Source organism: Callithrix jacchus, chromosome 6, assembly GCF_049354715.1.
Source record: "Callithrix jacchus isolate 240 chromosome 6, calJac240_pri, whole genome shotgun sequence".
NCBI lineage: Eukaryota > Metazoa > Chordata > Mammalia > Primates > Cebidae > Callithrix > Callithrix jacchus.
The window spans coordinates 122,788,181-122,812,605 of NC_133507.1; the positions used below are offsets into that span (position 1 = coordinate 122,788,181).

The window sequence follows — 24,425 nt, forward strand, 5'->3', positions numbered from 1 at the left end:
CTGGAACTGGCAGGGTGCCTTCAGAACTGCCAGCAAATTAACAATTCTGTGGCAGCAGGGAGAATCCCTTTCAGCAGCTCCAGCCTTACAAACAGCAAGAGATTCCTAGTATAATGTTCACACCAAATTTAGACCTATTCTCAGGGCCACCCATCTCTATCATCAATTTGTCAGTCCTCTTCTGTTCTGACATTCAGTTTCTTGCTAATCAGGGCAGGCCCAATAGTTTTATCGTTGTACTCAATGGCCTTTGGGATATTTTTTCCCGTAGCTAGTCTTCTCATCATCTTGACCTCTATGGTCTCACACGCAACAGCTGAAGTATCACTGGATATAGCTCTGAAGAGATCTTTTCCAGTTCAGGACCCATCTCAAGAGTGGGATTTCCTGGAAAGCCAAAAACCTCTCTGACAAAGAGCTGGAGAATAGAGATGGTGAATTTCTACTCAAATTTATTGTTGCTCAAAAAAAAGACACAGAGGAAAGGGTACTGCAGATGTCAACTGGGAGCCCAGGAAGCTCACAGGTCTCTCCTTTGTTCCCCTGAGCCTTGCCCTGTTCAGCCTCTTTTGCTACATAGATTTTTTTTGAAACTCCCTCTATGATCCTGATGTACCACCAGATAAGAGAACCACTAGTACAATTTATAATGAGAAGCAACTTTTTAGTTACCTCTAGGTAAAAATTTTAGGTTATATTATACAATTTTTCAAACAAAAGATATTCTCTTATTAGCCATAATGTAAAGCATCTTTAAAGCTAAATTACATAATTATTCATGATACTCAATCACTAAGCCAGTTTCGAAAAGACAAATTTTGTTTTTCAATTTATTCAGTAAGGGGATGTCAAAAATGAAGGCCCTTCCTCCCCCCACCAAAAAAAAAAAAAAATGAAGGCCTTTTGTTTCCCTCTATGTATTCACTAAATTTACATTTAAACATGATATATATTTCATAACACTATTTAAGTTACGGCTTTTTCTGAACTGGTGCTTTTTTTTTTTCCAGACAGTCTCGCGCCATCACCTGGGCTGGAGTGCAGTGGTGCAATCTCGACTCACTGCAACTTCCACCTCCCAGGTTCAACCAATTCTCCTGCCTCGGCCTCCTGAGTAGCTGGGATTACAGGCGCCCACCACCACACCTGGCTAATTTTTTTTTTGTATTTTCAGTAGAGACAGGGTTCCACTATGTTGACCAGGCTGGTCGCAAATGCCTGACCACGTGACCACCCGCCTCAGCCTCCCAAAGTGCTGGGATTACAGGCGTGAGCCACTGCGCCCTGCCCCACCAGTGCTTTTTAAGATAATGATTATAAATACAACTATTTTGAGAAAACAGGAAATACAAATTTTCATTTGCTGGTTTTCTAGCTCATTATTCCCTTTGTAAGATGATAATGCTGTACAAATTAATATTTGGACATAAACAGCAAATACAATTTTAACATTTTTCATATTGAGAAATGTTTCAGTATTAATTTAAAAATCTATTACAAATACACATGTACACATCTTATAAAAATACATTTAAAAATAAAAATGGGACAAATACTGGGTCATTATTCCTCCAAAGGTGAGCTGGTATTACGAAGAGGCTTTGATTTCTTTATCTTTATCAGGATATTCTTCCACCTCTGAGGAGAACATTAACTCTGGAGAAGAAAATGATCAGATCATACTTAAAATTGTTTGCCAGTGCCTCCAACAGAGTTGTGTAGCTTATTTATAAATAGTCTCTTAAAATACTGACATAATATATAGTAATAGAAAGCCCTGAACATTTCTTGACAGTGAAATATGATTTAAAAGATAAGCTGATAACAAATGTATATGTTTTACATTTTAAAATATTCAAATTTTAAATTTATTATAAACCCCTTAAAAGTAAAACATATATAATAGAGATAATACACAAAATCCTACCTGGAAATTTAAGTCACTTTGAGAATGAAAGATCACTAAACAGCTAAAAGGTCTAATTCTACAGTGATTGGATCATCTAAAATATAGGCGACAGATACAGAGGAAGGACTTGGAACTAACAAGAGATGTGTGCCAGGATATTTTAAATGAGTCATCCCATTTCATCATCAAAACAACTCAATAAGCCAGGTATTATCATCTTATTTTAGATTTACTTTTTAAATCCACATGTTGTATGAGTAACATGGCCTGGAAAGAACAGGATTCTAGAAATATTTACTAAGTAATACACACTTTGTGATTTAGACTGTACAACCCAAATGCAGTTTTGATGCCAACCACAATGTAGAATGTTATTAGCTGACGTTTTCTACATTTAAACTATTACTTAGCATAGATGTTGGCAAAATTCTCCATGCTAAGGCTTCTGAGGCAGACAGATTGTAAATTGTTTATCAAATCAAAATTAAATTAATAACCAAGGTCCAGAAAATATCCATAAAAGATGTTCAAGAGTGAAACTACTGAACATTGGCCAAGGAAATATGATTTACAATACAAATACCTAACAGTTCCTCAAGCAGCATAAAATGTTAGCAGCTTGCTAATATGATGATTCTTCTTCAGGTGTTCCAGAAGAAGTCTGAGGACTAGAGATGAGTGAATCACTGCACACTGAGCATGTTGAAACTAAGAGTACTAAACACTGTGTCAGACAATGAAGGGTTAAGAATTTGTACCAAATAGAGGAGGTAAGTATAATTTGAGTATGTGTCTGTAGTCTGACAGAGAGGCTATGTAGATGAAGCATGATTTATTTCAAATTAAGAGATACTTATCAGCAGGAGACTAAGAGAAGCAAAGACTTTCTCTAAATTACTTGAATGGTTCCAAGAGAAGAAATACCTCCTGAATATGAATAAGGACCACAGAAGCCCCTCATTAAGCAGCTCCAGACTCCAGTCCTCCTAGACACTCCTCCCTGCTTCTCTTGGCATTCTGTTACACCACTTTATTTTCTCTCTGCTTGTATCATTTTAATTTAAATGTGTCTTTGTTATTGGAATGTTATAAGCTATACCCATTGAAAGAAGGTTTATAAAATCATTATAGGAGATTTCAGGATATTCTTATACTGTTTTTTTCTGTAATACCTTCACTAAGATCCATGCCTGGCCTATAAGACAAAAATAGCCAAGATAATCCAACCAGAAGAGCCACCACGAGATTCACCACAATCCATGGCTGCAGAATCTGTTCCTCAATTCCTGCTTCCCTAAAAATGTAGAAATACTCATTAGAATGTCTTCAATTTGGTTCATATATACAAATATATCTACTTTATGAACTTTAAGAAAAAACAGCAGTCCTCTCCTAGAGAAAAACTAGTAAAGCATGAAAGAAAATATAATTTTCCTGTAAAATATACCATATATATATCATGAGAACAAGTGTTCAAAGGTTATTTAAACTCTAAACAGATCTGTTCTATACATTAATATAAATGCAAAATTAGTATTCCCAAGAAAATTTTCTCAAAGTTTCCCTTCCAACTACCATGACATTACTCATCAATAAAGTATCTTTGCCTTCTCTTCACCCAATGTCCCTAGCCACTCTCTCAAAATGCTGCTACATGCAGCATTTTGCAGGAGGGGAAGACTGCTCCTCTGAGTTTTAAGAACTAGAATCTCAGCCATCATGTCAGCTTCATGGCTTGTCACTAATCTGCACATGTTGGTTCTCCCTATTCTGCTCTTTCTAGCATTGCTTCGTTTTCTGAATCTATCCCAGCTACTCACTCCCACCACTGTTCTGGGATATGAAACTCCCTGATAGTGAGTAAGGATGCAGGGCTCCTTCCATTCATCATATGATGACTTATTTTAAAACTATAACTTGGTTGGGCACAGTGGCTCACGCTTATAATCCCAATACTTTGGGAGTCCAAGGTGGGCAGATCACCTGAGGTCAGAAGTTCAAGACCAGCCTGGCCAACATGGTGAAACCCAGTTGCTACAAAAATACAAAAATTAGCCAGGCATGATGGCGGGTGCTCTAATCCCAGCTACTTGGGAGGCTATGACTACAGAATTGCTTGAACCCGGGAGGTGGAGATTGCAGTGAACCAAGATCACACCATTGCACTCCAGCCGGGGCAACAGAGCAAGACTCTGTCTCAACAAACAAACAAACAAAAAGTATAACTTGAAGATCTAAAACAGATTTTTAAAAAGAAGATATTTCATTAAAAATCCAGGTGAATATAACAATAGTTACCCATTAACTGAAGGAATAAGTATTTTCTTGCCATAGGTTTGGAAACAAAAGCAGAGCCTTCATTATTTATAGATAAAAAAGAATGAAAGGATAAGAAAAGTTGCTGTTATTGCCATTAAAAATTGCGAAAGTCATTGTGAATTCTTACCAGATGCTCCCATTAACGGAAGACGGTGTGTAAAGGTGGATTCTGTCACTTGTCATTTGCTGACTCAGAGATAGTATTAGAGCAGTAAAGTATACTGAGGAAAAGACAAATGAAATTACTAAAAATTTTTAACAACCTGGTTTATTTTGAATTTATAGATGAATATCAAAAATAATCTGTACTTTGGTGACTGATGATATAAAAGAAATTTATTTGACCAAATAAATATATTTCAATAGGCTAGATATTCTTATATAAATTTCCAAGAACAATAGGTGCAGAAGGATCTCTTTAGACGTTCACTATTTCATCACTAGAAGTGACAAGAACCTAGAAGATCTTTTTAAAAGTTAAATGACTTTCTCAAGATCTTAAAACTGGTTTTATTAATATTCTCAAAACTTACAACAAAATGCATTCCAAATGATCAGAAAGATATAAAATAGTGTTTGTTATTAAAAGGCCATATCAGCTGCATCTGTTTAATGTCAAGTAGAAAATACGAGTTTAAAAGTAAGTAATATAGTACAACAAATGAAGCTTTTCAAAATTATTTAGATGAACCTCTTGAAAAATAATTCTATCAATATTATGTCTACTCTGCTTCTAATTACAAAGTCACTGAACATCTCTAGGCAATGTTTAAAAGAAGCAATAATACAACTTGTTAAAAAAATTATATTTTTCCTGGTTCAAAATTATGGTATAACTCAAGCATTACACAGTTCTCAAGTTAAACTGTTTACTCACAGAAAGATGCTAAAGCTGTAGGATCCAGGGCCAAAAAGTTTCTGACTGCTATTGATATTTTAGCAAAGTCAATCCTAAAAAATATAAGAGCTTCTTGTCACAGTGCAGTTATAAACTTTCAAACAAAACATACTTTCTTGACTATAGTTTTTTCCTTCTCTATTCTAATGCTACCACATATACTATTACTAGGTTTTAAGTAGCTACAGTTTATACTTAACACGCATGGAAAGATTATCTTCTTTACAAAGGCCACATAAAAACATCTAATCAGACTACTTTGGGCAACATTCCTTTGAGGTTAAGACATCCTAAAGAAAAACTTGATCTATAATATGTGATTAGTTTCTACCTCTTCCTATTACCCATATCATTAGGCTATAGTTAGGTGGGTTTTTTAAAAAACGGGTTAAACTGTGTTCCCAAAAAGATATGTTGAACTCCTCACCCAGAATACTTACAAATGTGACCTTATTTGGAATCAGGGTCTTTGCAGATGTAATAAAGTTAGGATAAGGTCATTAGGATGAACCCTAATCCAGTATGACTGGTGTCCTTATTAGAAGAGACACAGATATAGAGATAACGGGGGAAAGCACTGTGTGACAATAGAAGCAAACATTGGAATGACGCATCTACAGCCAAGGAATGCCGAGGATTGTCAGCAGCCACTGGAAGTGAGGGGAAGGGTATGAACCAGACTCTCCCTCGGAGCCCTCAAAAAAGGAATCAACCCTGGCCACATCCTGATTGCAGACTGCTCACATCCAGACCTGAGAGAGAATAAATGTGCTGTTTTCAGCCACCCAGTGTGTGGTACTTTCTTACAGCAGTGCTAGGAAACAAATACAAACGCCCTGAGTCTCACCTGATGTAGACAATATTTAGGAACTTCTGAGTTGATTATATTTGGAAGACATTTCGGACTTATGAATCAATGCTGGAATGGGTGAAGTCTTTTGGGAATATTTTCTTTACAATAGTCTCATCTCCTCAAAAAAGAACAGAGGTAGACTGGCCTAAAAACTTTTTGAAGTAATATTGATACTCTATTATTCTATTTTGAAAACTGTCATGGTCAGTGACACATTTTGCCCAGCATTTCCTCCTGAAGAAGTTAGATAGATCTGGAGTCACTGGCATTACCTGTCAAAAGCTGAAATTGTACTCAGAGTCAAAAGCAAGTAGAGAAGACTCTGGAACGGATACACTAGGGTCTTGTACTGTTGCAGAAGGTTTGTGAGGTTGGATAGCTGATCTCCTGCTAAAATATATATCACAACAATATTCCACACAGCACAGCCAGCCAAGAATCCATGAGAAAAGAGACCAATCATCCTGAATGGAAAAGGGTTTCATTATTATACATGAATTACTAAAGTAAAAAGCTAAAACATGTTTAAAATATCTTCATATGCAAGAATAACATTCAACAGTTCATGACAAGTAAAAGCAAGCTTTTTCTTTTTAGTTACACTGATAGGTAGATGATTCTATTCCAAAAGGATGTTTGAAAAATATAACTACCTACCATTTTAAGTTGTCATTTCTTTAACAATATTGAACAACCAAGACATTTGTTTTTTCTTTAATTATGGAACTCAGTTAACGTTTGTTTTTCTTTTTTTAAAAAAAAAAAGTCCAACGAAAGCAAAAGCATCCACCTGAAAGCCCGGTGCACTGTAAGTGCCACATCTCTGGTGGTCCAGGAAGGCTTCATGTCCATTGACACATCTATGGTTTCTGTGGTCTTTATCAACTCTGAACGATCAGCAGCCTGGAATCTCCCTAAGAACACATAATGTAATTACTAACAACTAGTGAGAGAGAACACTGGTAACCTCTTTTTTAATTCCACACTCAGGAAGCCACAAACTGAGACCGAAATATTGCTGTTCTATCTAAAAATTCACTTTGACTCAGTACCTATTTCAGAAGGATCTTTTCTTTGGGTTCCTCAAACATAATATTTTTTCTTCTTGAAGAAAAATAAGCAATGTCAATATATTTCTTCTCAAACCAAAATGAATATTAAATAACAACTTCAGAAAATATATAAACTTTTAACTCAGAATAAAGTCTAGAAACCTTTAATATGACCTAGTCTACAAAATTCTAATTTAGAGACTTTAGAAGCTTTAAAGTTTATATGTCTATACTATTGCGGTAAGTCAATATTTGAAATCTAACTTTCTTAGGAAAAGATGTCAGGATGTGTAGCATGACTTTCTGGGATGACAGAACAGAAATGGGCTGCTTCGCCACACTGTATTTATTCTAAAATCGACCACATAATAGGAAGTAAAACACTCCTCAGCAAATGCAAAAGAACGGAAATCATAAAAAACAGTCTCTCAGACCACAGTGCAATCAAATTAGAATTCAGGATTAAGAAACTCACTCAAACCCACACAACTACATGGAAACTGAACAACCTGCTCCTGAATGACTACTGGGTAAATGATGAAATTAAGGAAGAAATAAGTAAGTTCTTTGAAACCAGTGACAACAAAGACACAATGTACCAGAATCTCTGGGACACAGCTAAAGCAGTGTTTAGAGGGAAATGTATAGCACTAACTGCCCACAGGAGAAAGCAGGAAAGATCTAAATTCGACACCCTAATATCACAATTAAAAGCACTTAGAGAGGCAAGAACAAACATATTCAAAAACTAGCAGAAGACAAGAAATAACTAAGATCAGAGCAGAACTGAAGGGGATAGAGACATGAACAACCCTTCAAAAAAAATCAGTGAATCTAGGAGCTGGTTCTTTGAAAAGATTGACAAAATAGATACACTACTAGCGAGACTAATAAAGAAGAAAAGAGGACACAATAAAAAATTATAAAAGGGCTATCACCACTGATCCCACAGAAATACAAACTACCATCAGAGAATACTATAAACACCTCTATGCAAATACACCAGAAAGTCTAGAATAAATAGATAAATTCTTGGACACATACACACTCCCAAGACTAAACCAGAAGAAGTCAAATCGCTGAATAGACCAATAACAAGTTCTGAAACTGAGGCAGTAATTAATAGCCTATCAACCAAAAAAAGCCCAGGACCAGATGAATTCACAGCCAAATTCTACCAGAGGAACAAAGAGGAGCTGGTACCACTCCTTCTGAAACTATTCCAAAACAGAAAAAGAGGGACTCCTCCCTAACTCATTTTATGAGGCCAGCCTCACCCTGATACCAAAACCTGTCAGAGACATAACAAAATAAGAAAATTTCAGGTCAATATCCTTGATGAACATTGATGCAAAAATCCTCAATAAAATACCGGCAAACCGAATCTAGCAGCACATTGAAAAGCTTATCCACCATGATCAAGTCAGCTTCATCCCTGGGATGTAAGACTGATTCAACATATGCAAATTAATAAACGTCATCCACCACATAAACAGAACCAATGACAAAAACCACATGATTATCTCAATAGATGCAGAAAAGGCCTTTGATAAAATTCAACACCACTTCATGCTAAAAACTCTCAATAAACTAGGTACTGATGGAGTCTATCTAAAAATAATAACTATTTATGCCAAACCCACAGCCAATATCATACTCAATGGGCAAAAACTGGAAGCATTCCCTTTGAAAATTGGCACAAGAAAAGGATGCCCTTTCTTACCACTCCTATTCAACACAGTATTTGAAGTTCTGGCCAGGGCAATCAGACAAGAAAAAGAAATAAAGAGTATTCAAATAGGAAGAGAGGAAGTCAAATTGTCTCTGTTTGCAGATGATATGATTGTATATTTAGAAAACCCCATCATCTCAGCCCAAAATCTCTTCAAGCTGATAAGCAATTTCAGCAGTCTCACAATACAAAATCAATGTGCAAAAATCACAAGCATTCCTATACACCAATAGTAGACAAACAGCCAAATCATGAGTGAACTCCCATTCACAATTACTACAAAGAATAAAATACCTAGGAATACAACTTACAAGGAGTGTGAAGAACCTCTTCAAGGAGAACTACAAACCACTGCTCAAGGAAATAAGAGAGAGCACAAACAAATGGAAAAACATTCCATGCTTATGGATAGGAAGAATCAATATCATGAAAATGGCCATACTGCCCAAAGTAATTTATAGATTCAATGCTATCCCCATCAAGCTACCATTGACTTTCTTCACAGAATCGAAAAAAAAAAACCTTAACCTTCATGTGGAACCAAAAAAGGGTCTGTATAGCCAAGACAATCCTAAGCAAAAAGAACAAAGCTGCAGGCATCATGCTACCTGACTTCAAACTATATACAAGGCTACAGTAACCAAAACAGCATGGTACTGGTACCAAAACAGACATACAAACCAATGGAACAGGGCAGAGGCCTCAGAAATAATGCTACATATCTACAACCATCTGATCTTTGACAAACCTGACAAAAACAAGCAATGGGGAAAGGATTCCCTATCTAATAAATGGTGCTGGTTTTATCTGGCTAGCCATATGCAGAAAACTGAAACTGGATCCCTTCCTTACATCTTACACAAAGAGTAACTCAAGATGGATTAAATACTTAAACATAAGACCTAAAATCATGAAAACCCTAGAAGAAGACCTAGGCAATACCATTCAGGACATAGGGATAGGCAAAGACTTCATGACTAAAACCCAAAAGCAATGGTAATAAAAGCCAAAATTGACAAATGGGATCTATTTAAACTAAAGAGCTTCTGCACAGCAAAAGAACTATCATCAAAGTGAAAAGGCAATCTATAGAATGGGAGAAAATTTTTGCAATCTATCCCTCTGACAAAGGGCTAATATCCAGAATCTACAAAGAACTAAAACAGATATACAAGAAAAAACAAACAACCCCATTCAAAAGTGGGCAAAGGGTATGAACAGACACTTTTCAAAAGAGGACATATATGAGGCCAACAAACATGAAAAAAAGCTCATCATCACTAGTCATTAGAGAAATGCAAATCAAAACCACATTGAGATACCATCTCATACCAGTTAGAATGGTGAACATCAAAAAGTCAGGAAACAGATGCTGGAGAGGACGTGAAGATATAGAATGCTTTCACACTGTTGATGGGAGTGTAAACTAGTTCAACCATTCTAGAAGACAGTGTGGCAATTCCTCAAGCATCTAGAACCAGAAATACCATTTGACCCAACAATCTCATTACTGGGTATATACCCAAAGGGTTATAAATCATTCTGTTATAAAGACACATGCACACCTATGTTTATTGCAGCACTGTTCACAATAGCAAAGACTTGGAACCAACCCAAATACCCATCAATGATAAACTGGATAAAGGAAATGTGGTACATGTATACCATGGAATACCATACAGCCATAAAAAAGGATAAATTCATGTCCTTTGCAGGGACATGGCTGAAGCTGGAAACCATCATTCTCAGCAAACTAATACAGGAACAGAAAACCAAACACCACATGTTCTCACTCATAAGTGGGAGTTGAACAATGAGAATAGACGGACACAGGGAGGATACATCACACACCAGGATCTGTTGGGGGTGGAGGTTAGGGGAGGGATAGCATTAGGAGAAATGCTAATGTAGATGATGGACTGATGGATGCAGCAAACCATCATGGCACATATATATCTACGTAACGAACCTGCACATTCTGCACATGTATCCCAGAACTTAAAGTATAATAAAAATAAATAAATAAATGGGCTGCTTCATAAATTTCTCTTTAGAACATTCCCGTGAAGAACATCAGTTCAAGAATCAGCACTGCAATATTGTGTGAGCAGAGCTTCAGCCTTTTTACTGTTGATTCAAAGGCTCCTTCTTATATATCTAGCAGTCCACAAATAGAGTTCAGGACGCAGGAAAGGTTCCATTTCAATTATCCTCACCAAACCAGGTTCTCAGGTGTTTGGGAGGATGAAAGACAGGGGTATGACAATTTTCCCTAAGAAAAGACAACTTCTGGGCAGACAATAGAACCACTGGTGATTTTTATGGCCAGTTACTCTAGTAGGGAAATTTCTATGCTAAGTAAAGCAAGAATAAAAATGAGGATTGAGTGATATTGCTTGAAAAAGAACTGGAGTAAATTAAATAGCCACATGGTAGATGAATAAAACCACATGACTAGAAATCATAAAACGGCAGTTCAAGTTCCAGTTCCACCCTAACCAACTGTGAGACACTGGGTAAGTCAGCCTCTCTAGACCACAGATTTCTTATTGGCCAAGAACTGCAAGATCCCTTAGATGCGATCTTATGAAGTCAGAGGTTTAAAACAATGTACACAAAATCTAAATTATAAATTTTAAGGACTAACCTTTTTGTTTCAGGTGAATTATTTAGGCAGCATATCCTTAACATATCCATGGTAGTATATGGTCATGACCATGCTTTGGGTACGTTTTTATTAAACACTGTGTTACAGACTGAATGTGTCCCCTAACCCCCCAAAGAGTTGGTATTTGGAAGTGAGGCCACTGGGAGGTAATTAGATTTAGAGGAAGTCATGAGGGTGAGGCTCTCATGATGAAATTAATGTCCTTTTAAGAAGAGGAAGAGACACCGAGCTCTCTTTGCCACATGAGGACACAGTAGCAGCCATCAGCAAGTCAGGAAGGGGCCTTCACCAGTAACCCAACCTGCTGGAACCTTGTCGTAGACTTCCTAGCATGTGGTTTAAACCACTCAGTCGGTGGTATTTTGTTATAGCAGCCTGAGCTAAAATGCACTGCAAACCCAGTCTTATAGCCAGTATGTATTATACAATGTCAGAACTATTTTGCAAAAGAATCTATACCTATAATGTTGTATTTCTTATTTAATATGGTAGTATCATCATGTATTTTCTCTCTTATTTTCAGTTTTAAAATTTATATCATTATCTGCCCCACCACAACTACTACCAATTGCAGAAAACTAGTAAAGCACAAGAAAGAATAAAGAATCAGGCAGGGGTGGGGAAGATTTTTTACATTACCCATAACCCTATAAATCCAGAAACAACCAGCATTAATATTCAAGCCTATTTCCTTCAAGTCTTTTGTGGTATGCATAGATCAAACTCTGTGTGTGTGTGTGTGTGTGTGTGTGTGTGTGTGTGTGTGTGCACGCACGCACACGAACACGCGCACAAGTGTATATGCTCATATTTTATCAGAATCTTTCCATAAAATGAAAAATTCGCCCTAAACATTATGTTTAATGAAGAATATTATTATATAGATACACAACTTACTGAAATCATCCCTCTCCTATTTCACATTTAGGTTGTTTCCAGTTTTTCACTCTCACGAATCATAGCATGATGATTAGCTTTGTGTATAAATTGTTGTACATATTTTTGCTTAATTCCTTAATTCAGATTTCCAGAAGTATAAAGGATATCCTTGTACAATTTTTAAAGAGCTCATATTCTAAAACAAGGAACTTACGGCTTTTTTCCACAAATACTTTGCCTACAGGCTGGCTAATGCCTGTGGGTGCAGTGAATACAGACTGCTGTTCCAGAGTAGTTGGCTCATCAGTGATTATGTCTTCATCTTCTACTCCTAGCTCATTGGCATACTGTAATTCTGCTGGCTGGGTTTTCCTGTAATAAGGAAGCATGTAAGAAAAATGGATGACTATTGAATTTTTACAGACTTACAGAAGGAACTAACTATAAATATAATGGAAAGAACCCTGGACTTGGAATTAAGAAATTTGGTTTTACTCAAATAAATCTGTTATTAACTGTTATATGCAGTAAGTCACTTACATTTCTGAGGGCTTCAGTTTTCTCATTTGAAAACTGAAGTGACTGAACTAGATCTGTAAGCTTGTTTCTAAATTTAAAATTGTATGATTCTATATAGACACTGATATGGTTTGGCTGTGTCCCCACCCAAAATCTCATCTTGAATTGTAATAATCCCCACCTGTCAAGGGTGGGACCAGGTGGAGATAACTGAATCATGAGGGCAGATTCCCCCATACTGTTCTGGTGATAATGAGTTCTCAGGAGAGCTGATGATTTTATAAGAGGCTTCCCCCTTCACTCAGCTCTAATTCTTCTCCTTCCTGCTGCCCTGTGATGAAGGATGTGTTTGCTTCACCTTCTGCCATGATTTTAAGTTTCCTGAGGCCTTCTCAGTCATGCTGAATTGTGAGTCAATTAAATCTATTTCCTTTATAAATTACCCAGTCTCAGGTATGTCTTTATTAGCAGCATGAGAACGAATTAACACAGACATTGATCACTATTTGTAGGTTCATTTCAAATACAAACAACAGTGCTATACATATACCTTTCACTGTTATTTCTTTAAAGTATACTACTCATTTTAGCTTAATGCTAAAATACAGTTTTACTTATTGCTGAAATAATCATAATTTGAATTCTGTTAACATGAAAAAATAAGTCACAATAGCCTATTTTATTATCTTTAAAAATATTTTTAATGTTTAATTTTGCTACTTACGTATTCTATTTGTGTTCCTCTTTTTTAGAAATGGCTCCTAAGTTTATTTAAGTACAATCTTAATATTTTTACTTTCTCAGTGGTTTACTCTTCTCAAATTTATCATTAGATTGGTTTAACTGATATTTTGTTAATACTACCTATCCTAGAGATATACAAATACAAGCATTTAATAAGACTTAATGAGAAGCTACTGTTTGGGAGCTCCAAACAAAGCATCAGGGTAATCCTGGAGAATAGTTAGAAGGATAAATAAATTCTTACTTTGTCTTCCTCCGAGGTTTTTGAATAACTGCCTCCTCAGCTGGCTCTGCATCAATACCATTTTCATTTCGTAATAAAGATGAACTAGATGCCTTTTTTTGGGTGGAAGAAGTCTCCAATTCTGAAAACAAAATAAACTTTTCAAATAACTAAAGCAAAAAAGAAAAGTAATGTACAAGATTTGTATAAGGCAAAATAACTTTAAGAATTTTAATTGGGCAAAAATATTTTCACTATCTTACAAATTTTTAACTTTTAAAAAATGTTACACATCTAAACTTTCAATGTAAAAATTGAAATTGTAATGCCAAACAATATGGAAAAGAAAATTAAGTACCCCAACACTCAGGCTGTGTGGAAGATCCCCAAGATTATCTTCAGGTTCACTGACTTTCTAGAAGGGCTCACAGGACTTGGAAATCATTACATTCACAATTATGCTTTACTACAGCAAATAGATATAAAGCAGAATCAGAAAAAGGAAAAAGTACATGACCAAGTCCAGAGGAAACCAAGTACAAGCTTCCGAGAGTCCTCTATCAGTGGAGTCAAACAGGATGCACCAATCTCTCCAGCAATGAGTTGTGACAACACATGCGACACATGTTCTGCAATGGAAGCTCACAAGAGACAGTGCCCAAGGTTAGGGGCTAGTCACATAAGCCTAGCACATACCAAAATTCCAGATGCCCAGAAGGAAAGCAGATGCTCATCAAAAATCACTTTGTATGCACAAATGCACAGTGAGCCACCTTATAATTTAAGGAAAGTTTCCTATCAGTGTAGGGAGCTGCATATCATCCAAGTTCCCAGATGCCAGCTAACGGCCAATCTTATAAGCAGGCCTTTCCAAGGATAGCAGTCTCAGGCCTGCTATATTAATTTTTCCTGCACACTGGGTAGGTATTAAGTTTAAACAAGTCAGTGAAGCCTTCTTCTAATCCACTAGCTACTCTTCCTACCTGGAAATACTAGCTTCCTAGAATACCTTCAAGACCTTATAATTCTATTGTAATAAAACACTTAACCAGCCTGGACTGGAAATATAATGCAGGCAGTAGAGCCTACCATGGTCATCCTGAACAAAATAAAATGAAAACACCATTTTTAAATCCAGAAATTTAGAAAGCTGAACCTGCCAGGCTTGGTGTACTTTGGAATGGCAATGACAGGTCCTTTTTGGTCCAAAACTTAATTGGGTTCTACATTTTCTAAAAAAGGTCACTTCTGTAAAGACACTTTTCACAAATGATAGAACTAAGTATTGGTATCCATCTTGATTTTTAAACTTGTATCCTAACTAAATTACTAAAAGGGCAGTTTTAATTAAACTACATTTACTACTAAGGAAATAAATTGTAGCATAGTTAAAACTAGTCTGAGCATCATTTCTGCCTCTTCTTCTCCTGCCATCTTCCATCCTTTCCTTCTCCTCACAGATCCTCAGTGACCATACCCCACTTCAACTTGCCTTCCAAAATTATGTTCCAGTCTCCTGACTTTTCTAGTTCCTGCCCTTTTACTCCTATCATCCTTCCATCCAATCAAAACATGCTGTTTTCTAAGAGGACAAGTAATGAGTCAGGAGAATTAATTTACAATAAATTATTCACAGGGGCCGATGTTAATAGGAGAGCCTAATCTCTCTATCTTTGTTTCTTCCCTGTGTTTCACTTTAACCCTTTGTTCTTTTTCTAATTATTATAAAAGTCATGATGCTCAAAATATAAAAACTTAGCAAAATATAAATGAAGAAAATTTTAAAAATCATATTTCCTTCTTCTAAAAATTCTACCACTTTAACACTGCTATATTCTTCAATTCTTTTTACTATGTATATGTATTTATATATTTATGTTCTGGGTTGAACCGTGCTCCAAAAAAAAGATATGTTCAAGTCGTAACTCGTAATACCTGTGAATGTAATCATATTTGGAAATAGGGTCTTTGCAGGTGTAATCAAGTTAAGATGAGGTCATGCTAGATTAGAATGGGCCCTAAATCCAATGACTGATCTAAGAAGAGGGAAATGTGAACACAGACACACAAGGAAAAATGTGAAGATGGAGGCAGAGACTGGCATAATGCTGCCACAAGTCAAAGAATGCCAAGGACTGTCAACAACCATTAGAATCTAGAAGACACAAGGAAGGATTCTTTTCTAGAGACTTCAGAGGGAGCACAGTCTGCAGACAACTTGATTTTGGACTTCTAACCTCAAGAACTGTGAAAAAATAACTGTTGTTTTCAGTCCCTCAGTTTGTGGTAATTTCTTATGTGAACCCTAAGAAATTAACATAGTATATTTTACAAAAATGGGATCTTCCAATACCTACTATTTTATAACCTTTGTTTTTTTATTTAATAATACATAACTGATGATTATCTGTGTCACTCTTTAACGTTCCTTTTAATAGGTATCTGATTTCTATTTATGGATAAAGTATGATTTATTTAGCTGGTTTCACACTGTTAAATATTTGCATCATTACCAATTTCTACTCTTATAAATAATGTTACAATTAACATCCTTAAATTACTGTAGCTATTGAATTTACTACTATTCCTAGAAATCCGGACAGGCTGTATCTATGCGCCCATGAACAAAACATGAGTGAACCCATTTCCCAGCAGTATTGGATTTTACAATTTGAAAAAAGCATTGCCAATTCGATAGGCCAAAAAATGGTACAGTATTTTATTTACCTTGTAAACTGCCCGGGACATAGAAAGACTGAACAAATGTTAGCTGTTGTTTCATTATATTGTTGTTAATACAGAATCTATCATTTCCCTACTAATCTGAAATGTGCATTTCATCATTTACTTGATTTTTCTATGCATTGAGATCTGAACTTTCTGTTTTAGTCTTGCATTTGTAGCCTTCCTTTCATAATCTATCTATCTATATATATATATATGATCAAAAGAGACCTGTAAAGTATTCTTGGCTTAAGCCTTGGAGTTATTCTAGTGAGAAATATTTTACACACAAAAACAAGAAACCACTTATGGGATATGGATGGGAGAAAAAATGAGAGCAGAGAGGTTTTTTCATGCCACCAAAATGACAACTGCTATCACAACCTAACCTTGGTTTCTTCACATACCAAGAGGTAGCCTTGTCTTTTTCTGTCTCCTTTGAACAGGAGCCTCTGGGTGCTCTTTGAGTTCTTTAGTTGATGGCTCGCTGTCCTCAGAGGGCCTTCGACCAGCAGTCTGAGCAAGGCCTTCCAAAGAAGCACTGGCTATAGAAAAAACAGAGTATAAAAAAACGAGATTACTTGAGCAAAGATCACTGAATCTTAAAAAGATGGAGGAAAAGGTAACTAGAATGTTTCCTATGGAATAACCCCATCTCTTTCAAAACTAATTGTCCCACAAATGTTTACTTCCTCCTCACCTGTTAAGCTGGGAAAAGAAATAAATGAAGAAATAAGAAAGGCTGAGGAAGAAGAAAGAGGGGGCTAAAAAGAAGAGCAAAAGATAGGAGGAGGAGAAATTGCTTCAGAACATTTAGAATTTTCAAAAAGGTGGAAAACATAATAAAAACTGACACCATAGAGTATTCTCTTACTTGTCTGTTGCCTAAAAATACAAATTAGCTGGGCATGGTGGCATGTGCCTGTAATCCCAGCTACTCAGGAGACTGAGGCAGGAGAATTGCCCCAGGAGGTGGAGGTTGTGGTGAGTCGAGATAGCGCCATTGCACTCTAGCCTGGGTAACAAGAGCAAAACTCCGTCTCAAAATAAATAAACAAATAAATAAATAAATAAGAATTTTCATCAGCCTCTATATAGTAAAGTCCCTCATTAATAAATTAAAGAATGATAAAATCATCATGGATAACTGGAGTTAACAGGTAATTTATAAATTTATTTGGTCATTCATTTCAACTTCTTCCCTCATGAAATCTTTAAAAAGAATTTCAGCACATTTTGGCAGATTTGGATTTTACCTGACTACATTCCCTTCCTTGCTTTTCTTCACAAAAGAAGAAACAGAAATGTGCCGGGCGTGGTGACTCACGCCTGTAATCCCAGCACTTTGGCAGGCGGAGGCGGGCAGATTACCTGAGGTCAGAAGTTCAAGACCAGCTGCCTAACATGGCAAAACCCCATTTCTACTAAAAATAGAAAAATTAGCCAGATGTGGTGGCATGTGCCTATAGTCCCAGCTACTTGAGGAGGCTAAGGCAGGAAAATTGCTTGAACCCAGGAGGTGGAGGTTGCAGTGAGCTGAGATCACACCACTGTACTCCAGCCTGGGCAAAAGAGCAAGACTCTGTCTCAAAAAAAGAAAAAAATATATATAAATATATTAATAGACAAATGAGAAGATGCTTAGCCTCACTAGTATTTAGAGAAATGCAAACTAAAGTAAGCTACTTTTTGCCCACTAAATTAACAAAAAAAATTTTAATAATTAATATTGTCCAATATTGTTAAGGATTTAAACAATGAGACACTCTCAGACTCTACAGGGACCAAGATAAAAACTAAAGCTTCCTTGAAAGTAATTTAGCAGAGTCTATCATACCAATAATGCACACATCCTTCACCTAGCAATTCTACTGCTAGCAATCCATCCTACAAAAATACCTCTTCCCTACCACCCACTATTTTATGTAGAAGGGCAATGTTTGGAGTGAAAACTTTGCAATAATCTAAATAACCTAAAATTTTGAAATAGCCTAAATAAAGAACAGAGCAGTGATTATGGTATAATCTTACCATGTAATACAATGAAGTCACTGTTTAAGAACACAGAGGACTCTGTGTATTAAGAAACAAAGACTGTACGTATGATTCCTTTTATGCTATCTATCTATCTATCTATCTATCTATCTATCTATTTATTTATTTATTTAAAAGGGGCAGCAAACACAGAAACCTCTTAGGAATGCGAGAGGTCACAAGCAAAGTTAAAGGATCAGTTAAAGATAACTTTGAGGGGACAGGTGTGGTGGTTTACGCCTATAATCCCAGCACTTTGAGAGGCCAAGGCAGGCGAATCACGAGGCAGGCGAATCACGGGGCCAGAAGTTCAAGATCACTCTGACCAACACGGTGAAACCTGTCTCTACTAAAAATACAAAAAATTAGCTGGGTGTGGTGGCACATGCCTGTCCCAGTTACTTAGGAAGCTGAGGCAGGAGAATTGCTTGAATCCAGGATGCGGAGGTTGCAGTGAGCTGAGATAGCGCCATTGCACTCCAGCCTGGGTGACAGAGCAAGACTCCATCTCAAAAAAAAAATAAAGAAAGCTAATCTTGAGGTTTCAAGCCTGAGTGCTGGGAAAATGGCAAGTTCCATTAACATAAAATCATGAGATGTAAACAATCATTTATTCTTAAAGCCGATGATGGACTCTAGATGTGCTGAGTTTAGAGTGACTGATACAATGTCCAGGATTATTAGTGGATGACTAGGACAAAAAGGAGTTCTGCTCATTGCCAAAGCTTTAATATTTAAATGACAATGGGGCCATGCCTTCAGACTCATGCTCTAATGTAGAGATATTCTGACTGAAGTAAGATTTAAGAGCTCTGTTTCTAAATCCAGTATCTTGTTCAAGGGTCTAGAATCAACCATAGCTTAAAACCATATATGTTGTCTAGGAATAAAAGACCTTAAAGAGTCTAAGAATATCATGGAAATAAGAGTTTAGATGGCACCACCTTTTATTCCATGACTGTGTCCAGATACTTGGGCTGCCCACTGCCCTGCACCTCACCACCACCAGGAATACCACTGCTTCAAACTGGCCTTAATTCTATCCTCAATGAAGTGGTGATTCAGGGCTGCTGGGGCCTTACCTCTCCCTGATCTGGGATGTTTACTATGTTTACAAGGTTCTGAGAAAACTTGTGCTCCCACACAACAAAGAATAACATCTTACCTGGTGTGTTTTTTATTCTGGGCTTCTTTTTCTTAGGACGACTAAGTGGAATATCATCTATAAAGCAGAAAAAAAGTCAACAGAAAAGGCTGCCTAAAATCCGATGCAGAGAACAGTGGGAACTTTAAGTAGGGAAAAATTTTCCCTCCCTTCCCTGGGCCTAGCAAACTTTTACAGATTAGGGGAAGAAGGCAAGAAATTGAGAAAATCAGACAGAGCCCACAGTGTGGTACCAGTAGCACACAGCGGGTTAGTGATGTTAGAAACTGTGATACAGAAAGTGGGTGCAACAAAGATTCATCTGATACCCTACATTTCCCAGCCCCCCTGCACATAGGTGTGGTCTATGACTGGTTCTGACCTATAGGCTGTGAGCAGAAGTGATTTGTGTCATTTCAGAGCCAAACATTGAAAGAGCCAGTGAGTAATCTTCCAGCTTTCTCTTCCCTTGTGGTGACTGAGGAAGCCTCACCTAAGATGGTGGGACCACAGCACAGAAGTAGCCTAGATGCAGGCCAGGCATGGTGGCTTATGCCTGTAATCCCAGCACTTTGGGAGGCCAAGAAAAGGCAGATCACTTGAGCTCAGAAGTTCAAGGCAAGCCTGGTCAATGTGGCGAAACTGTGTGTCTACTAAAAATACAAAAAGTAGCCAGGCGGGGTAGCACGTGCCTGTAATCTCAGCTACTTGAGAGGCTGAGGCAGGAGAATCACTTGAAACCAGAAGGCAGAGGTTGCAATGAGCTGAGATCACACCACTGCATTCCAGGGTGGGTGACAAGAGTCTCACTCTGTCTCAAAAAAAAAAAAAAGAGCCTAGATTTCTGTATCAATAGTAAAAAGGCAGTGAAAAGCAACTGTCCTCTATTTTTGCCACAGCAGACTTTGTATTAATTAGAAATAACCCTGTGTGATACTAAGTCACTAAGATTTGGGGGTTTAAGTATAATATAACCTTGCCTACCCTGACGAAATGAGACAAAGGAAGGTGCAGTCCCTAATACAGAGCTACAAACTAGCCAAAAGTTATGTGCTGGGTGATCCCATTCAGGGATGAAGTGCTTTTATAATGGTAAGGTCATCCAGTGCTATATACCAATGTTAATTTTTAAATGGTAGTCATGGGAGATTATTATGACAAAAAGATATCATAGAATTATAAATTACACCATTCAGATTCAATTTTCAGAGAAACAAACCAAGGAATCAAACTAACTTTTGAACACCAAATACTATATTTAGAAAATTTCATATTGACATTAAACTAACTCACCTTGACTAACACGTCATGTAACACCGAACATATTTAACCAGCAGGACAAAGACAAAAAAAAAGAAACAATTGGAAACCTGTTATTATTCACAATGAAAACTCACTTATTACAAATTTAAAATAAAATTAGCTTCACAGTGTATCAGCTAGTTTACAAACTAGCTTATTGTTTATAATTCAATAAGCTGTTTAATAACACTGCTAATAAAATAATGCCAATATTTCCTGAACCTACATATACATATTCCCTACTGTCTATTAATAAAGTGGATTAAGCAGATTAAGAACTCTTACTTGACACTGATTAAAATCAGCTTAAACTCTGAGGAAACTATTCTCACAAACAAAAGATCAGGATTTTGATATTAAAAAAAACAGCTTCAAATAAGGTAATATTCTAAGGTTAAAAAAAATACACTAAAACAGTTAGAATGGGAATGGATCCATTATCCTGCTATGTTGATATTCAGGCTTTTAAATATAACATTCAATTATAACTGTTAGTCTTATAATTCAAGAATTTTTCACCTTCAAAATTTTAGAAAATCCCTAAATTTTTCAGAAGATTTTCCTGAATCATTATAATTTTGCAATGGTACTAGTCAAAAATTTTTCCACTGTCTTCATTTTCCATTTTTAAAGCTCAATAATGAAATTACTATATATTTTTTACCTTGGCACAGGTGGAAGGGCTCGTGGAGGACGCTGTGGGAGGAAAGAAAATGAAATTTGCTTGTAAGTAAAAGCCTAGAGAATCTTTACTTCATGTATCCCAAATATCATAAAGCTATTCTTTTTTTTTCTTTTTGGGATGAATCCTGCTTTGTTGCCTAGGCTGGAAGGCACTGGCACGATCTTGGCTCATTGCAACCTCTGCCTCCTGGGCTCAGGCGATTCTCCTCTCCAAGTATCTGGGATTATAGGCACCAGCTACCATGCCTGGCTAATTTTTGTATTTTTAGTAGTGATGAGGTTTCAACATGTTGGCCAGGCTGGTCTTGAACTCCTGACCTCAGGTAATCCGCCCAGCTCAGCCTCCCAAAGTGCTGGGATTATAGGAGTGAGCCACTGTGCCCAGACAAAGCTATTCTTTCATGTCTGTTGTTCTGACATGACAGAAAAATATAATGGATCAGAAATGGGATCTTCAAATCTCTTGATAATCCTGTTTATCAGTGATACTTGAGAGGTACTGATGAAAAACATAGGCAATTTAAAATTCGTTCTGCCATTCTAAATTTCATATAAAATTCTTTCCTTCCTACATTCCTTTCTATCTCTAGGCCAGGCTCTTTTCTAAGCATTTGGGATACACTAATGAACAAAACAGAGAGAATCCTGCTTTTATGGAACTTACATTCTAGTGGTTGAGTATTAGAAACAATGTTAAAAATATATATGATAATATATACTATCATGTGCAGCATATATGATAAAATATATATTATATGCTACATTTAAGACATCTTGTATACATATATATCTCTTGTATAGATATGTGTATATGTATACACACACATAAGAATACTATATATTATGTGCAGCATATATGATAAAATATATATTTATATGCTACATTTAAGACATCTTGTATACATATACACACACACACACACACAAGATGTATGTATATATATACACAAAATGTAATGAATGAGGAGACTGAGTGCTACTTTTGTTGGGGAAAGTTTCTCTGAGATATTTGAGCTGAGACCTGAATAAGAAAAGAGCAACAGGAACAAATGCAAAGGTTTTTAGGGAAAATTGGGCTTGGAATGTTCCAGGTAAAAGGACAGCAAGGCTGAAGCACAATTATCAAGGAGAGGTGGTCAGGAGCCAGAGTAGTTAGAGCCTTGCCCAAAGGAAGGAGTCTGGATTTTGTTTTAATTCAATGGGAAACCAATGGAGGTTTTAAACCACATTCTAACACAATTTTTTAAAAGGCCACTTGAAAATACGGGGAAGAAACAGTTTTAGGGCAGAAAGAATGATGGGGGAAACCATTCTAAATGCTCATTTACATGAATAAGAAAAGTGAAGTTCAGAGAGCCTTAGTGTTGAGAAGTGTTTTCAGAATCAAATACTAACAGAAATGCCTAGAAGCCGATTTAATGTTCCAAGTATCTCATGCTGCTTGCAAAAGATATTTATTCAAAATGGTTAAATTTTAGATACTCTTGTAGTTTGTCTCATTTAGCAATCTATTCGTTAGAACAGGTTAATGCAGATTCTACAAGATTAGGACGGGGCAAGCTGCCGTAATACCATCGGGTAGTCAAAATTACATCCGTAAAAGAAACAGTCACGGGAATGCGTTATTGTTCTAAAGATGCTACCAAACGCGCGATCGATCTAAGGAATCAGTTCACGTCACTGATTTCAAAAGTCCCGCAAAAATGACGTTCCACCCACCCAAAAACCCAATCTTTAATCCTCAAAAGTAGGACGACTCAACTGAAGACAAAAATCCTAACAGCTAAAAGTAGCTAAGGCTAGCTTACCACAGGCTTCTTCCCCATTCCGCGTATAGCCAGCCCCGGCCGCCGCCGGCCCCCAGGCGCAGGGCACCCCACCCGTCTTGGCTCGGCCGCGCGCGCAGGCGCAATGCGTCATCGGGCCGCGCCGCTGGGCTAATTCCCGGCGCTCAACCCCCTGGGGGGATGTCGGGGTAAGAGGCACGCTGGGACGTGGACTGGCCGTCCCAGACTAGCCCTGCCGAAAAGGGGACCTCGGAGTTGGGGGTGATATGCCCAGGAGCAGAGATCCGGCGGCCGTAGCGCTCCAATCAGTTCCCGTGGTTTCCTAAGTAGTCGCCGTGATTTGTTTGCGGGGAGTGGGGAGTGAAAGAAGACCTTGGTTAAAGAACTCCGCAGGCAAACAGCGATCTCTCTTCTGGGCGGCTACAGCCTTCTCCTCCAAGGAGTTTAGGAGAGGCCCAGCTGGAAGCCCCGGAACCCACCGGGCCCCAGACCCCAGAGAAGTGAAGCGTTGTTGTGGCAACGCGGGCTCAGGCCCCCGGAAACTTCATGGCAGTCCCCTCTCCCACTCCTAGAGTTCGGGTCCCGGCCTCGCTTGGGTCCCCGTCCTACTCCTAGAGGGGCGGATGCGCTCACTCCACGAACAAGGCCCTCCTCTAGTCATCCTCAGCTCGTTGGCGCCGCCCTCCCATTCGCCCTGCCTGGGTAGCTGCTGATCCTCCACCTCTCGAGGTCGACCCGCCCCTCGCCGCTCACCAGGTGGCCCTCCTCCAGCCGAGGCCGGGAGTCAGCTCTCATGGTGCTCTCCCCGCGGGGCTCTCCCGGCGCAACCGCCGGCGGTCCGAGCCCAGCTCCCCACGACGCCGCGGCCTCCGGGACCTGCGGGGACGCCGGGCTTCTGGGTGCTTGGCGAGGCCACTGCCTGCTGAGCCAGATCACCGCCCGCCTCGGCTCTGC

General features: G+C 37.8%; 1 protein-coding gene across 1 annotated transcript; it reads right to left on the reverse strand.

Annotated features, from left to right (window-relative positions):
- Positions 1-435: 435 nt before the first annotated feature.
- On the reverse strand, positions 436-23,708 carry TMEM237 (transmembrane protein 237). Its single transcript, XM_002749644.7, is given in 14 exon segments — positions 436-1,656; positions 3,082-3,203; positions 4,356-4,449; positions 5,106-5,179; positions 6,252-6,443; positions 6,770-6,893; positions 12,525-12,682; positions 13,818-13,938; positions 16,928-17,065; positions 19,720-19,776; positions 20,992-20,996; positions 21,665-21,696; positions 23,493-23,546; positions 23,548-23,708. Coding segments are annotated over 14 exon segments (1,296 nt in total). The 5' UTR covers positions 23,605-23,708; the 3' UTR covers positions 436-1,588.
- Between the last annotated feature and the right edge of the window lie 717 nt (positions 23,709-24,425).